Source organism: Carassius carassius, chromosome 37 (assembly GCF_963082965.1).
Source record: "Carassius carassius chromosome 37, fCarCar2.1, whole genome shotgun sequence".
NCBI classification, from domain to species: Eukaryota; Metazoa; Chordata; class Actinopteri; order Cypriniformes; family Cyprinidae; genus Carassius; species Carassius carassius.
The window spans coordinates 9,531,916-9,549,159 of NC_081791.1; the positions used below are offsets into that span (position 1 = coordinate 9,531,916).

The 17,244-nt window shown below is 37.1% G+C and overlaps 1 protein-coding gene across 1 annotated transcript in view; it reads left to right on the forward strand.

The window, feature by feature from the left end:
- The window catches only part of LOC132117962 (uncharacterized), a 49,977-nt gene extending 33,520 nt beyond the window's left edge, over window positions 1–16,457 (forward strand). Inside the window, exons 3-6 of the mRNA XM_059527365.1 lie at window positions 4,426–4,661; window positions 6,149–6,690; window positions 10,203–10,322; window positions 15,377–16,457. Coding sequence (XP_059383348.1) covers window positions 4,523–4,661; window positions 6,149–6,690; window positions 10,203–10,322; window positions 15,377–15,841 — 1,266 coding nt within the window. The 5' untranslated portion in view covers window positions 4,426–4,522 and the 3' untranslated portion in view covers window positions 15,842–16,457. The remainder of the gene's footprint in view (window positions 1–4,425; window positions 4,662–6,148; window positions 6,691–10,202; window positions 10,323–15,376) is intronic.
- Window positions 16,458–17,244: the final 787 nt, after the last annotated feature.

The window sequence follows — 17,244 nt, forward strand, 5'->3', positions numbered from 1 at the left end:
GATTACTATAATTATGCTTCATTTTCTTATTTAAGTTTAATTATGATTGCTTAATTACCTTTTGCAAAATGTGTTTTCAATTTCATTTAGATTTGTAATATCTTTCCGATCTGAAATGATCTCATCGTGTGGGAACTGATGTTATCGAACGGATGTTGAAAGAATCGTTAAGTGAATCGTTGAGAGCTATCAGAATCTAAACCAGAATGGTTCATTCCTTACAGTTCCCATCCATATCTATTGCTTTATTCCCGGTGTTTGTACGTTTGCACATAAAAGTCTCCCCACTCATATGTCGAAAGACTGCATCGACTTCTTAAAAACTCTTGTGTTCAGGACACCTCCTCCTCCTCTTTTTCTTTAGTTCTGTCTCTCTTTCCATCTCTATCTCTCCTTCCCTGCTGCGGAGCGACTTGATGAATGCTAATATCACTCCTTCAGCAGATTGCGTGCCCTCTGTAGGAGCCGTTTCGCTGGGAGCTGCCTTAAGTTAAGCTCTACGTCGGATGCTCATTTGTGACAAAGACTTTTGCTTAGAGATATTACAAGGAACGAAACCCTCCAACAAATCAGTTTCACATACTCTCAGGCGTCGTTCTATTTCTGTTTTATGTAATGTTTCACAGAAAAGATGAATAGGGACTATACTCGCTTGTTGCATACTCACCACAAAGTCATGTTTTTGCTGTACTGCAAAAGAACTTGCTGTGAATTGTTTTCAAGACTGTTGTACAGAAGCCGAGTGTGTTTGTGTTGTATTCTCACTCTAATGGTAAAAACAGAGTGAATACGACTGATGTGAAGCGCTCAGAGAGCAGGTTGGCGTTGCTGGAAAGTCACCAGATGCCTAATGGAAAACACACACTGAGCTCATTGTTCTGAGATACACAAATTATGATTGAGTAAAGCCCCTCTTTCAGAATTAAAATGTTTCCATCTCATTTCCATCGCAGAGAATGAAAATGTACTCACCCTCATGTATTCCAAACAAGTATGACTTTCTTCTGTGGAACATAAAAGGGGATGCTTCAAAGAATTTTCATGCTGCTATTTTCAATGCAATGAAAGCTTAAAGTGCCCCCCCCCCCCAAAAAAAAGAAAATTACAGTAAGTAAATGGGGCAAATCTGTAAACATTAAAATACTTACTGTTTTAGCAGTATAGCAACAAGACATATTGGGCCTCATTTATAAAGTGTGCGTACGTACATATTTGATCTTAGAGTGTGCATACGTTTAAATCCACAACAGCGCTCATATTTGTTAAAAAAATAAATAAATAAAAATTTAAAAAAAGCCTATGACATGGAATAGTACTTAGATTCACATCAGGGTCTGAGCAGACTTTTTTCTTGTTGGATTACTGCAGGTTTTCGGAAATGAAAGCTGTTCTTGCTGAACGCTGTTCTAAATTAAAGAATATGGACGATGACTGGTGAGCTTTTCATATCACCAGACGTTAACCGATGGACTGGAGGAAAGTGGATTGCTTGTGGCAAGGGCGTAGATTTGGTTTGAACATTGGGGGGGTTGAACGTTGTATGCTGCCCGTTATTTTTATTTTTTTTCAAAAAAAAATTTTTTATGTGTATTGTTATTGGATAATTTCTTTCTATCTATCTATCTATCTATCTATCTATCTATCTATCTATCTATCTATCTATCTATCTATCTATCTATCTGGCAACATGCTTTAACCTTTAACTGATTACAAATTCAACATATACAAATATGAAAGAGACAACATTTAGACATTTATTTTAAGATTTTTACATTCCACCTTAATGCATTTTAATTTTTTTTTAAAGGGAAACACATCTTTAAAACATTAAAGGCATTAATGTATAGCCTAATTTTACAAAGCTGCTGTTTTTCTATACTGTTTCCTATTTTATTTTATTGATTGAATGGCATCTTCTTTACCTGATCACCTGCTCCTCCTCTCCCTCTGCTGACTTTTCTACCCTGCAGCTATATTTACATCGAATCTGTTATAAAAACATGTTAAGAGATTATAAACTTCATAACGTTATGAAATTTGTGTATAATCATCATTCATAAAATTCTAACATAGTAGAGATTATCAAAAGAAAGAAATTAAGTATTGAAACCGCCAGTAGGCGGCAGTGTTTCATTGTTTTAATGAGTTAGCCACTTCTATCGTTCATTCATCCAATTCGTTCAAAAGTCAGATTAATTTAGTAATAAAATAAACACCGATGGGAATACTTTTGTCGTTGATAATTATAGACACTATTGAAAAATATATTAGCAAAACAGGCAGCTGCTTTGGTAACTTATAGTTGGTTATAGCTAAATACATTGCAATGGAGTGGTGTGAACTAGCTATTACACAATATTCTGTGATTTTCATGTTGAAATATTGGGGGGGTTGTAACTGATGGATTTGAATATTGGGGGGGTTACCTCCCCCCATCCCCCCCATAAACTACGCCCCTGGCTTGTGGATTACTGTAACTTGTACTGAACCTGGATTGTTCCTTTAAAACATGGCTATGCTAATGCTGCATTCACCAGTGCACAATGCACACTCAGTACCGAAGTGCAGCTGTTATTGTGCTGTGTGAGGTTTTGCAACGTGTACAGTGCATTCTGCAAGTCGTGTGTGTATACACAGGGTCACTAATACCCAGGTGCAGACGTGTCCCTCCCGCCTCCTGAGTTCTGACCTTCACAGAGGAACAGAGCCATACAGCCTTCACAACTACAAACAAACCACACACACGCTCATCATGCCAGTATGCATTACATTACATTACTACTTTTTAAATTCTACCGTTATCAATTCATCCATAAAAGCCGTCTTCATCTAGTTATGGGAGTAAATGAGAGAGAGAGAAGAGAAAACCCTCTCTTTCACAGATTCGCATGAGTGTGAGAGATGCTGCGGATGTTAAAAATGGGGTGAGAGTGAGAGGAACAAAAAGAGGTGTGTGTATTTCACAGGCAGTTGGACTGGTGGAGAAAGAGAGAAGCTATAACTGATGTCACACCAGGTGTGTGTAGGGAATGAGAGGAGAAGAAAAGCAAGGGAGGAGGGATCGTCAGGGTTACCTCTCCATCCTCTCGCTCTCTCTTCCTCCAGTACACCTGCAACACATCTCGTCCCTCATGATTACCACATCCCTAGATAAAACCAATCCCACACAGAGCCATTACAAACACACGCTGTAGTGGAATTTTACTTCCTGCCCTATTCAACAGTGCACAATAGCTCTTGTACAGAACTCAGAGGGCTGTCTACAAAGGCTGCAGCTCAACAGAATGTAATCTCATAGGCGACTGATTTAGACACTGCACATTGCCTTAATTCATCTCCATAATAAATGGGTAAATCTCTTTTGATCTCTTTTGAAACCATTAAAGTGATTATTTATGCTTATGTAAAAGCCACAATCAAGTGTTTAAATGCTGAATTCAAGGTGAAGAATACGCTACCCATAATCCTTAAAGAACAGGCACCAATTAAAATGGTCACTGTCAATGGAAATGAAAATTGCGGCAAAAGAGCTCAACAAAAACTTCCAGTTCCACGAACTGAAATTAATAGGCAAATTACATAATTCAATTATTCTCTCTACACTCAACATTATACATTAAAACAGTAATACTGTAATATATTATTACAATTTGAAATAGCTGTTTCTGAATGTATTTTAAAATGTAATTTATTCCAGTGATCAAAGCTGAATCTTCAGCATCATTACTCCAGTCTTCAGTGTCACATGATCCTTCAGAAATCAGTATAATATACTGATCTGCTGCTCAAGAAACATTTACTACTATTATCAATATTGAAAGCAGTGCAGCTTTATGGTTTTATGGAAATTCTGATTATTTGATTAAAATGAATTTCAAAAGAAAAACATTTATTTGAAATAAAACTGTCACTTTTGACAATTGTAATGCATCCTTGCTGAATAAAGTAATTTCTTTAAAAAATAAATAAATACATAAAATAAAATAAAATAAACACAAGTGGTTAAAACATAAAAAATAAAATAATAAAAAAAACATTTTTAATGTATATAATGGATTACATAACATATTTTCCAGTTTCTAAATGAAATATATTTATAATCTATATTTGTAATCATTTTGCTCTAGATTTGCCCTTCATCTTATATGAAAGTTTTCATACAATGCTGTGCTTATAATATGGTGAAAACAAAGCATATTAGAATGCAGCATAATATTTTTAACTGCATGTCAATAGTGGTTGTGTCCATTTAAATGTTGCCTACTGTATGTTGCCTTAAAAGTTTGGTAGGTGTCTCACTACATTTTAGAACAGAGCTAATATTGTGATTTACTTATAGGATGTTTCAGTCATTAAATTATTTCCTTGCATGTGTGCTGTATTTTATGTTTTCCTCACAAAGAGTTTTTCTCATTTTGTCGGCAGAAAAAGCAAGAGCAAACATGGCCAAGCCAACGAAGGGGCTCAGAGAAAAGAAACCGTGAGTGCAAAAAAACTATGAACACATACACAGAGTGTGATTATGGATATGGATGTACATACTGTACATATACATGATAATGTTTTATTTCAGGCTGCTCTGCGTCAGTCCAAGCTGAACTCAATGAGTAAATCTGACACCCGCCTGCATGACATGCACAGGCTGCCCTGCAACGCCAATGGTGAGAGAGACAGACAGATGTAACTGTACACAAGGCTCATTTACCACACATACGCACATATGCACTGGTCGACGCATGTGCGTGCAAGGGCTGACGTCTCCAGAGACTTGTCATGGTCCGATGTTTACGAGCTCATCTTCCCACTGCCACAGACGTGTGATCTGCGAGGCTGAGAATGACACACAGAACACACACATCCCAAAGCCTTATATACTGTACACTGGCTTCTAATCTTTTAAATGCAGACTAAGGGAGACTCAGCTTTATTTAATGTGTAAAACACTAAATACACAATAAGAAGGAAAGCAATACCCAGTTCATATCAATGCCAAATCAAGATGGACCTGATTTATTTTTGTAGTACATGCTCCTGATCATAATATTCACAAATTATCAGTCTACACTATTCCAAACAAGAATTACAACACTATTTAAAGCTTACAAAAACATTTCTTACAATGTTCTATTAACCTTATTTTTACTCGAAATGTTATTTGAATGTTTGTTTTTAAATATTCTACAAATTTTAAAATGTCCAGTGATTGTTTTGTGATTAGAATATTACTTAAAGCTTCCTAAAAATGTTCTTACAATTTTCTACTAACTTCATTTCCCCCCAAGATATAACATTACTTGAAGATTCGTTTTTAATATTCTAAGAATTCTTGCCGTGATTAGAATGTTATATAAAGATAAACAAAAACACATTTCTTACAACGTTCTACTAATTTCGTTTCTACCGAAAATATGTTACTTGAATGTTTACTCTTAGAAAATGTTCTCTCGAGGTTGAGAACGAGTATAGATCACATTATAACAATGTTATGAGGATGTTGATATCAGTATATTTTCTCTCATAGTTTTAAGGACATTCGTCAAGTAAAAACAGACATCGTAAGAATGTTTTCTCTCAGCGTTATCAGACTGTATATCAAATATTAACTAAGTGATAAGAATGTTCATAAACACTATTTTAGAATGTTTTGTTCTAAAAATATAACTTTTAAAAATGTTATTGAATGTTGTGAGAATGTTCCTTGTTATGCTAAACTAGTCACCTAAACTATTAGCTTGCTAAATAGGCTAGGCTAAACCGGAAAGGTAAATGCTTAATTTGACTCTTTTTAGATTTGGTAGTATCATCTGATACAAAGTTTAGAAAACAAACTGCAATTTTTTTGTTGCCAGTGTAGTTTCATGTTGGCTTTAAACTCATTGTACTGTCTATAAGCAGGTTTAAACATATGTAAGTAAGATTGTGAAAGTGTGGTCAAAATACCAGATAATCAAATAGTAATGGTCTGCCCTCTTGTGTTTGCCTGGAGTAATGTCAAATGTGTCATTTTTAATGACACTTTGGATTTTATTTACCCTTTATATATGTACGCGTTCGGTATTTTATCCAATATGACATCATTACTCCTAACTTTAATCTCAATCCTCTTTCCCATCTCTCTCATATTATTCTTTGTTATTCTGATTGACAGGCGCCACCAAGAGCCGGCCGGCCAGCATGGACCTTCTTCTCCTGCATACCCGACGCTCCAATTCTGACCTCCGTCCCAGCCCAGGCCGCCAGCTGCCTCGTGTTTCCAACAAAAATGAGAATGAGGAACGTGAGCACACCTACTCTGAAGTCTGCCGCCGCTCCTCTCCCACATTCCTCCCTCCAGATGACGGCCTGTACGAGAGTGTTGGGATCAAAGGGGCGGGGCCTGATAAAGCTGCCCCACCTGCTGCCCCAGTCTCGACATCAAACAACACGCCCACTCAGCGCCATGCACACAGCCCGACGCTCAATGGGAACGGCCGAGGTGGAAGCAGAGGAGTCGTGAACGGCATGAGTCAAGACGAAGTGACGGCGGAGTACGCCTCCATACGGAAGGTGAAGAAGCTGGAGCGCGGCAGGAGGGAGGAAGTGCTGGAGGATGGAGAAAGAGAGCACCAGAGCATGTCCAGCAGTGAGTCCTCCAGCAGCACCTTGCCTAGGAAAACACTGGAACCGTTTCACCTACCCAATTTCCCAAAGGTGAATATGACACAGATCAGCCACACAGGTCCAGAACAGATATAGAAAAACAGCCTCAGCTCATAACTCAGAATATGACAGAAACCTTTAAGAGTGGATCAGATATGTCTGGAGAACACTCTTTCAAGTAACCATCTACAACACCCTAGCAACTATACTAATGCAGTAAAAGTCTTTAAGCAATCTTTAGCAACCATCCAGAACACCACAGCAACTGATAATTAACATAAACCACAGAACAACATAATAACTAATCAGCAACACCCAAGCAACCATCCAGAACACCCAGCAATTCACTAAACACTTAAAACAACTTAGTAATGGCATAGCAACTCGCTATCATCCACCCAGAAACATCCATAACATCCATTAAACCTCAGATCAACTTATTTACTGCATATGTACCACATAGAACACCCTAGCATTCACATTCCTGCACTAAACACTCAGAACACATAGCAATGCCATGGCAAGAACTCGGAACATTTTAGCATCATGGTATATTTTGCACCAATCCCATTTTCTGCAGATAAACTAATGCAAGAACTTGGCCTTGCTAAAGATGGGCCTATTAGATGAGAACCCATCTGTAGCAATGCCACGTTCTTGCATTTGATTTCCAGGCAATTGAAAAATAATAATAATAATAGTAAGTGAGAAAAAAAAGAGTTATAATTGTCTGCCGTTTGCACTGGTGTAAATAGCAAGCACTTAAATGCAGGGCCTGGTAGTGCAGTTATACGTTTGGACCACTAGAGACTGCTGTGTCCTATAAAAATATCCCTTACATTCACCAACCTGAAGCATTATCAAAAATCTTCATGACTGATATGAATATGACTGATGACAGTTACATGGCAAATCTTTTAGAAGTTTATATGCTACAATGTTTTTGATTAAAATGGGTTCAAGAAATAAACATTACCAAGTGTTAAAATGTTGCCTTGCCCAGAATCTTACTCATTTAAAATGACAAAATATTCTATTGGCATCAAAGTTATGCATTGTCAGTTTTTTTTTTAGCTGTGTGTGTGTGTGTGTGTGTGTGTGTGTGTGTGTGTGTTTGTTTGCATTTCACCCATATTCCCGTCCGTCTGTCAGCTGATACCTGTTTATGTTGTGTTCGGCTTTCAAGGACAGATAAGCCTTGCAGAGATCAGACCAGCCATGTGGAATGATGGTGCCTTTAAAATGGAAAACACACAGACAATCATCGGATGATGATCCAGTCTTCCTGTTAACTCAGCTCTGCTCTACTTGTCTTTATGTGTGTGTTTGTGCTATTTATTTGCCACATACATATAGAGATAAAAATCTTTACACAGGCACGGTATTGTATTCAGTGCATACTTGTCTTTCTAAATCTGACTTACAGTGTGCCATTTGATGTTTAAGGAAGGCTAAATGATGTGTGTCTGTGTCTTTGACCTGCATTAGCCAAGCCTGCATCTAGAGCAAACATTGTTCGAGTTTACGTGAAAGCGAGCATGCAGTATGATTGTGTGGCACATGTGTCACTCCAGGGCTGGATTATGTAAGGTCTGTTGGCAGGCTGCCCGCCCCGCCATGTGTTTTTTTGTTAAATCATCAGGGAGGAACAGGTAGTTGCTTCAGCCAGGGAAATAAATAGCAGCAAACACTGTAGCCATTCATCTGTTAGTATTAATCATTCATACAGGAGGTGTGTTTCTTTCCCTCTTTAATCACTGACTCTCTATACAGCATACATATCTGTTCCTGTGATGATTAACTCACAGAACATTTCCATTGTAGAAACAAACACCAATCAGTCCTAAATTAAAGCAACAGTTCATGTCGTTCCAGACCAGCATGACTTTCTTTTGTTGTTCTGTGGGACACAAATGATGAATTTTGAAAGAATGCTCTGCCCCCTGTTTTATTTTTATAATGAAAGTGAATGAGGACTGGTGCTGTCGAGCTCCAAAAAAAAAAAAAAATAGTCACAAAAATGGTTCATATGATTTTTGCAAAAAAAAATAAAGAAAGAAATTCCAAGCATTCTGAAATCATATAACAGCTTTCTGTGACAAACGGACCGAAATTAGGTCTTTATTCCCCTTCACCCAAGTAAAAAAGTATTATATATAAAATACATTTATTTTATGCTTAGTTAAAACCTATTAACATATTTATTGACAAATCGCTCAAGACTTACTGGTAAGAATATATATATAATTAAACCTTATTTGGAGTGCTACTTGAGCACAAAGTCTTCATTATAAAGCCTCAAATCTGTTTTAATGTCACTATTGATAAGGATTGTTTGATCTTTGATTAATATCAATCTTTAAATGCAAGATATTTAAAGTGTACCTTAAAGTGTACCTGAAGTTTACTTGCAATAGTTCCACTTTAGCACAATCAGTTATACTCCAGTATATCTTTAATTGGACTTCAGGGCTACTTCCACACAATTAAAGTGAATTAAATAGAAAATTTGTTTTCCATTATAGCAGACTTTAAGTACACATGCAGTTTAGTATACCAAAAGTACAGTTGTGGGGTATTTTTATTAAGTACATAAATATATTAATGTATTTGTAGTATACTTAGCATGAAATATGCATTTCAAGAATTATATTTCAAATACATTTGAGTGTTATTTTTCACTATAGGGCAGTGAGCTGTTAACAGTGTTATTTCAGATTCTTGTGTACAAAATTATAGTTTTCATTAATATTTAGCTTATATTTTATATTTGTACAATTAATTTTTTTTTCATAATTTTTTGATTTTTTATATTACTATTTCAGTTTCAAATGTATTTATTTCCAGTAATTTTATTGCTTCAGCTTAAACTTATTTTACTTAGTTGACGTTTTTCATGTAATATTTATATTTTATTGTATTTCAGATTTATTTCAGTTACCAATTTTTTGTTTTGTTTTAGTTAACAATATAACCCTGTTGTTGAAGGAATAGTTCACACAAAATTAATATTTGCTAAGAATGTACTCACCCCAAATGGGTGCTGTCAGAATGAGAGTTAAACCACCTGATAAAACATAACCCCTACACCAGTCCATTAATCAACTTATCTTGTGAAGTAAAAAGTTGCATTTTTGTAAGGAATTATGGTGTGGACATTGTGATGTTTTTATCAGCTGTTTGGACTCTCATTCTGACGGCACCCATTCACTACAGAGGATCCATTGGAGAATGAGTGATGTAATGCTACATTTCTCCAAATCTGTGCAGAAGCAAACTAATCTATATCTTTGATGTCCTAAAGTTGTGTACATTTTCAGCCATTTTTAATCAATTAGACAGTAGAATCGAATCAGTCGGACTGGAGATTAATGATTCAGAATCTTTTTGTGAACAAGAGTTGCTGATTCATTGCAAAAATTGATTCGTTCACAAAACGGATGTTGTTGCTTCTCTCATGAACACGGAGAGCTAGAATTCAGATGACACAAAAATCAGTCTGTTTGCATTAGCAGTGCTTGAGGAGACCTGAACAGCTCGCATGTTCCTCGTGTGTCCAACAGGAGGCGGTCTTCATGGGCAATGGAGAGCAGTACATTTGGAAACCACCAGAAGAGGACGAGATGATCGTGCCAGGGGCTCCTCAGCTGGAGAACGGACACAGCCATCCCACCGCCGTGGAGGTAACGTCTGCCTCGCTATCCCAGCACTGCAGACGGGTCATGACTTTTGGTCTATGTTTGCATGAAGGGATCAGGTTTCAGACTTTGACCTTTGACCTCTAAATCTCAGGACCACTTGCGAACCTTTCGGATCTCTTTGGTCTGTCCCTTGTGTGTCAGTAAAGAGTGTTTTCTGGGACAGGAAGTGGGTAGAATGATGGATGCAGTCTAAAAAATGTGTGGCTTGAAAGCGAGAGAGAAAGTTTGAGCCTTCATTTCTCCCTCCCCCTCTCAACTCTCTTCCCGCTCTCTCTCTCTCTCTCTCTCTCTCTCTCTCTCGCTCTCTCTATGGCGGGCTTGGAATGGCTTGACTAACAGGCAGGTCAAAGGTCTGTAGACTGTGCTTGTTGACTGTCCGTTCAGGGTTGGTGTGAGGGAAGGAGAGAAGGAATATGAGAAGTTAGGACAGACAGACACTCTGGGTCAACTTGTGTTTAATTAACTTCCTGTGGCCAATCAATACTTACAACTTGGATTCAGATAAAAGCATTTAGAGCCAATATGTGTTGTGTAGATTATGTTTGAAGAATAGATACAGATTCTAACAGGAAGTTATATGCACCGTTATCACTGAAAAAAAAATTCTTAATCGGTGTTGTCTCCTTTTGAGGTAAAATAAAACCCTTAAGGTTAATGGTGTAATAGAAAAGCAAAGTCATGTAATATAATACTTCAAGACTAAGAATAGACTACTAGTTTGGATTTATTTTATTTTTGTTTTTAATATTTAAAATTTCTTATGCTCAGCAAGGCTGCATTTATTTGATCTGAAATACAAAAAGAAATAAAAAAGTAAAATTGTGAAATATTATTACAATAAAAAAAGTTTGATATCTGAATATATTTTAAAATGTATTTTATTCGTGTGATAAAAGCTGTATTTTCAGCATCATTACTCCATTCTCCAGTGTCACATGATCCTTCAGAAATCATTATAATATACTGATTTGCTGCTTGAGAAATATTTATTATTATTATCAATGTATAAAACAGTCATGCTGCTTAATAATATACACTTAACTTTTGAACAATAGTATATGTCAAATAAAGTTTAAGTAGTTTTGTTGTTTTAAATATAAAGCTCTCTAAACATAGTTGGTTAAAACAAGGACATTTTGAGAGTAAGTAAAAGCAATCTTAGTTCAAGATACACTCAAAAAATGTATATTTAGGCCTTAAATTTACTGTATGTATTTGAATTGTATTGTTTGTTCCATAGCTAGCCATATTTTAACAATTAATTGTACTTTTTACTTGACTATATATATAATTATTTTTATTTTTTTGCATGAACAGATTCTAAGAAATTAGAATAAATGCCTTTTAAAAATCTTTATTTAAATAAAATCAAATAATGCAATGGATTTATATGCATATGCTAATTAATCTACATAAATGCATACAAGCATACTATACATATATATATATATATATATATATATATATATATATATATATATATATATATATAGAATCATTGATACTAACACAACTATTATGTTCTCTGATTTTAAAATTTGCACCTAGGGTGGCATTGAACGTACTTTGAAAATGACATTCTACACTTATTTTGTTGGACAGCAGTGTAACAGTAAGCTGAATGTCTTGCTCAGATGGAAGTGTGTGAGCTGAGTACACTCCTCCACGCTCCGGCTCTCTCTCATCTCTGCTCATTCCTGCTCTTGTCCAGACACACCCAGTTTCATATCATGAGATGTGTGGGTGTGACACTGCATGGCCCTCTGCTCCACTTCACTTTACACATTATACTCACCATGGGAAAAATCACTGGACTTTTAAAAAACATCTTTAGACTTTTTATTTATTTTTTTTTTCCGTTAATTTCAAGGGTTGTGCATTGTGACAAATTCATCTTTAAAATTATTCCCTGTGGTTTCTCTCTAAGCTCATAAAAACTGCATGCAATTTATTATATTACTACATTATTAATTTACATTTGGAATTGTTTGCTATTTATCTATTGTAATTACATAATATAATCTTAATTAAAAATCTCCAAACAGTTCATTTCCCATTGCATTTGTGACACCTGTTTACCCACATATGCTGCAAGTCATGTTAGATTGAGTTGCCTCAGAAAACTGCATTTGTCAAGAGAAAGAGAAATGAGGGAAAAGAAGTGTGTGTGTGTGTGTGTGTGTTGGGGGAGATTGCAAGGGAATGAGAAAGAGAGAGCAATAAGAGAGTAACAAGAAAGAGGGAAAGAAAAGACAGTGAGAGAGCAAGAGGAAGGAGAAAAAAACCTCTCAAGGCTTTCTCAACAGCTGCAGAGTGTTTTGAAACCCCAGTCATTGTGATTTCCTCTCACTCTGCAAAGCGCTGCACAGCACGGTAAACAATGCTCGACACGGAGGAAAAGAGATCAGCAGGGCGCACACAGACACACACACACATTTGGGAGTTTCAAACAACATGAAACTCAGCGGTTTTCTTAAAATCGTCTGGTCCAGTCATGCCTGTGTTCATCGTGCGATTACAGTACAGGCTAAAATACTGAACGCTGCAGTGCTGTTTCCCAGACTGGTTACAGGTGTTAGCATGACAAACGCAATCGCATCTGCAGCTCGATTCATGCCATAACATCTCCTCAGCCGTTACACATGAATGCCATAAAGGTCACTATGTGAGTTGAAGAGCCGAGTTGAATTCTTGACTGAGATTTTAAACATGCCATTGAGATGGGAGTGCTAAATGTCATCTACCACAGAGAGGGCATGTGAGGTGAACACACACACACACATCGGTGTTAGGGCAATATTGACAATATCTAAATATTTTGGCGATTTTTTAAAATAGCAATCATTTAATTATATTTTTAATGTGTTTTAATCTGGTTTAAGCCTGTTGTGGATAAATAAACATGACCCTAAAACCACCAGTAGGTGGCGCCATACTTTTCGACAGTTATAGGGTTAATTTTATATAGTATGAATATGGGTAGTATGAGGGAAATTCAGGTCACTTCACTACCATTTATAAATTGTCTCCCCTGGCCTCATGGGATAGTAAAGTATCCACTGAATGTGGATCCTAGCGCAGCTTTGGTCTATCCGGGTACTTTTCGCCTGCTGTTTTATGAATACTGTAAATTCTTTTGGCAAACTGTTTTTCACAAACAATATAGTAGTGAAGTGTTCAATTTGAGACACAGCACCTGTTTTAATGGGTGATTCATTGACTCATTCATTTAAATGATTTGTTCGAAATGGCTGTTTCATTTAGAAACAAAGCAAGTGACTCTCTTCATGAATCGATAATTGAATGAAATTATTAGTTCAAAAACAGATTCATTCTTGAACAAAACATCACAGTGTTGCTCTGAGATGAACAAATGTTCTACTTTGGCTTTGTTTGTAATTGTATTTTCATTGGCAAAACAGAAAAAAACAGACACTGTTCTCTCTATAATGTAAGCTGCTCAATATTAACTTCTTGTTCGTTAAACGGTTGTACAGAATCAATCACATTTGTGGTCATCCTCGCACACTGATATTCTGAAAAAAAATTATTTTTTAACTACAATATCATATATTCACATATAACATATTGTCACATATATAAGAGTATTTTTTGGGTTCATAACTAGAATTATAAGGGCATTGTAACAGGCTTCATCACATAGTTATTGCTTTTGGACTTTTGTTTTTAGCAAAGTGAGTAACATACTGTGAGCTCGCACTTTGTTAAAACAACAATTGCAATATTATCGTAGATTATAAATATCGCACACCCCTAAATAGTTTAATAGACCACACATGGACATTATGGAGGATTGTGGGAAATCTTCCTACCTTAATAGCTTCTGTCTGGTTAGAGGGTTAATGGTGTCTTGGTGGGCCGCTGTGGTGAAAGTTTAACAGGCTTATCTGCAGGTTAGGTAACAGATAAGAGCGTTTACACTGGCTCTGTGGATCTAAAGTGGGTCATGTTTCTGCTGTGTGCAAGCAGAGTCCTGTTACCACACACACTATGACACACGAGTCAAACACTCAGTGCTGCAGGCATCAGTGTAGTGCGTATACTACAACTTCAGGCATATTAGAGGTTGTGATGTGTCAACTTTTATCTATCCTGATGCCTTTTTACCTTTACCTTGCTTAGCCAGTTGTCTCTATTACTATTGATTAAATCATTACATCTGATTATTAATTGTTTATGTATTGTGAATGATACTTCAAATTATAGTCTTGTTGAGAAGAGGCATGCCGTCACTTTTATAAGTGATCAAACTTCAAGAATAAACCTGATTAAAAAATGATTAAATTGATGGAGATAAACAAATATCAAAAAGATGAGACAAGTATGCAACCAACTAGTAGCCAGACTGAACAATCTTCCAACTGCTTAGAACACCCTAGCAACCATCTAGAATACCAAAGCAACCATTTGGAACACCCTAGCAACCATCTAGAATACCCTAGAAAACACTTAGACCATCATAGCAATAGCCAAAAAAATCATGCCACCCACCATGTACAACTTAACAATTCCTTAGTACAACCTAGTACACAGAACAGCATAGGAACCACAAAACCAACCTAACAACCACTTAGAACAACCTAGCAACCACCCAGAACAGCTTAGCAACCACTTAAAACACCCTAGCAACCCCCAAGCACAACTTACTAACCGCCCAAAACAACTTAGCAAGCACTTGGAATGCCCTAGCAGTAGTAATAACCTACACCACGTGTCAGATTGATGATCACCAACCACTCATAAGAGCATAGCAACTACCTACAACAACCTAGCAACCAACCAGAACACCCTAGTAACTGCACAGGCAAGTTGTAGATAGCAGTTGGTGGTGGAAATTAACTTTACAAATTCTGAAATCAGTGTGTTTTTTGTAACTCCTTCAGCAGTATAATTGTAACTTGAGAATGCGCCCCAGGATGGTTATTATTAAGAAATCCTCTTTGGCAAAGCTGATCTTTGGCAGGCTCTTAAGTGTTTCTCACTCTGCGGTTCTCTCTCTGTCTCTCTGTCCTCAGATCTCTGACATGTACTCTACCGTTTGTAAGACCCTGAAGAGGAAACACCAGCAGGGTCAAAGCCAGGAGGACAGCAGGCCGGTGGCCTCTGCTGCGTCCCAAGCGCTGGACGGGGGCGGTGCGGGATGGCCTTCCGCCGGTGCTGCAGGGGAGGAGTCGTGGGGGAGGAGCGCCCCCCAGGAGGAGCCCTGCTACGAGCCTGTGGGCGAGAAGACGTGGCCCCGGGGCCTGGCGCAAGAGTCAGACCCGGCCTACGCCACCATCGACTCCCACCGGAAACGGGAGAAGCTGGCCAGCAACACGCTGAAGCCTAGAAAGAAACCCGTCCAGGTTCCAGGCAGAGCCATGACCTGCGAGAACTTTTATGAGACTATCGGCGACGTGAAGCAGGGCGCAAACGCAGCGAGCACCACCACTATCTTTACCTTTAACGACGGCATGGAAATGTACGTTACGGGGCTATAAAAAAGCCTGACTTTAACCATCAAATTAAGCACCTACAGAGAAGGGAAAACAAACTGCAACCTTCTGTCAAATGAGAAGATACACAGCCTACAGCTGCCAAACACACGCCAACCTACACAACCAATGTATATTTATTCTTACCATAGGAGTCCACAATCAGCTGCAACTCATGCAAACAAAACAACACTGAATTGGCTGAACCAGGCCTGCAGCTGAGCTGTTTTTAGCCGACAGGCATGGACACCAAATCCAGGGATCTAGACTGGTTTTTCCACCGTGCTACAGTTGCTAATGATAGTTTACTACAGGGTTAAAATCAATATGACTCACTGTAGCACAGGGGAGTTTGCATCTGATTACATACACTGCCAGCCAAACGTCTGGATTAATTAAGATTAACTAAGATTTTTAATGTTTTAGTAAGAAATCTCTCACTTAGACTGTAAATATTCGATCAAAAATACCATAAATTCAGTAAAACGGTTTAATATTACTACAATTTAAATATCTGTTTTCTATATGTATATATTTTAATTTGTAATGTATTCCTGTGATGCAAAGCTGAATTTTCAGCATGATTATTTCAGTCTTCAGTGTCACGTGATCCTTCTGAAATAATGATGCTGAAAATTCAGCTTTGCATCACAGGAACAAATATATCTAAATAGAAAACATTAAAATTGAAATAATATTTTTTGTAGTAATATTTCTGTATTATTGATCAGAAATACAGCCTGTGTGAAGTTAAGAAACTTTCAGGAGCATTAAAAAAAAATCTTAATTGTTCCAAGCTTTTGAGGGGCTGTGTAAAATCACAATGGACACACTGTTGGTCAATCTCACTGCCGTGTGAGCACGATCTTCACATTAACACAGGGATCACATGAGGCGTCAGCTTTAGCCCCTCCCCTCCTGCTCTGAAAACACACCTGACTGGTTCTCTCAGCTTGAGACGGCTAGCCACCATCACAGTGTTAGTTTAGCTGAAACAACAGAATACAGAGTTAACTTCCCTTGTTTTCCACCTTAAACATTATGTATGTAGTGTGACAGTTTAGGTGGTGTACATAAAGTATGTCTGGTCATTTTCAGTACGCATGTAACTTGCAGGTAGGCCCAAGTGGAATCTGCAGAATTGTTTTTTTTGGCACTGATCTTGGAGAAGAAAATGGTGCTAAAATGGGTTTAATGAAGCTACCTGGTTATCTTAATGCATTAGATACCATTATTATTACTTTACAATAAAATGCATATAATAATATTTTTTGTATGCACTAATGCTCAAAAGTTTAGGGTCTGTATGATTTATTTTTTTATTATTGTTTTAAGTCTTTAGGTTCACCAAGGATGCATTTATTTAATCAAACATACAGTCAATAAAGCAACATTTTAAATATTATTAC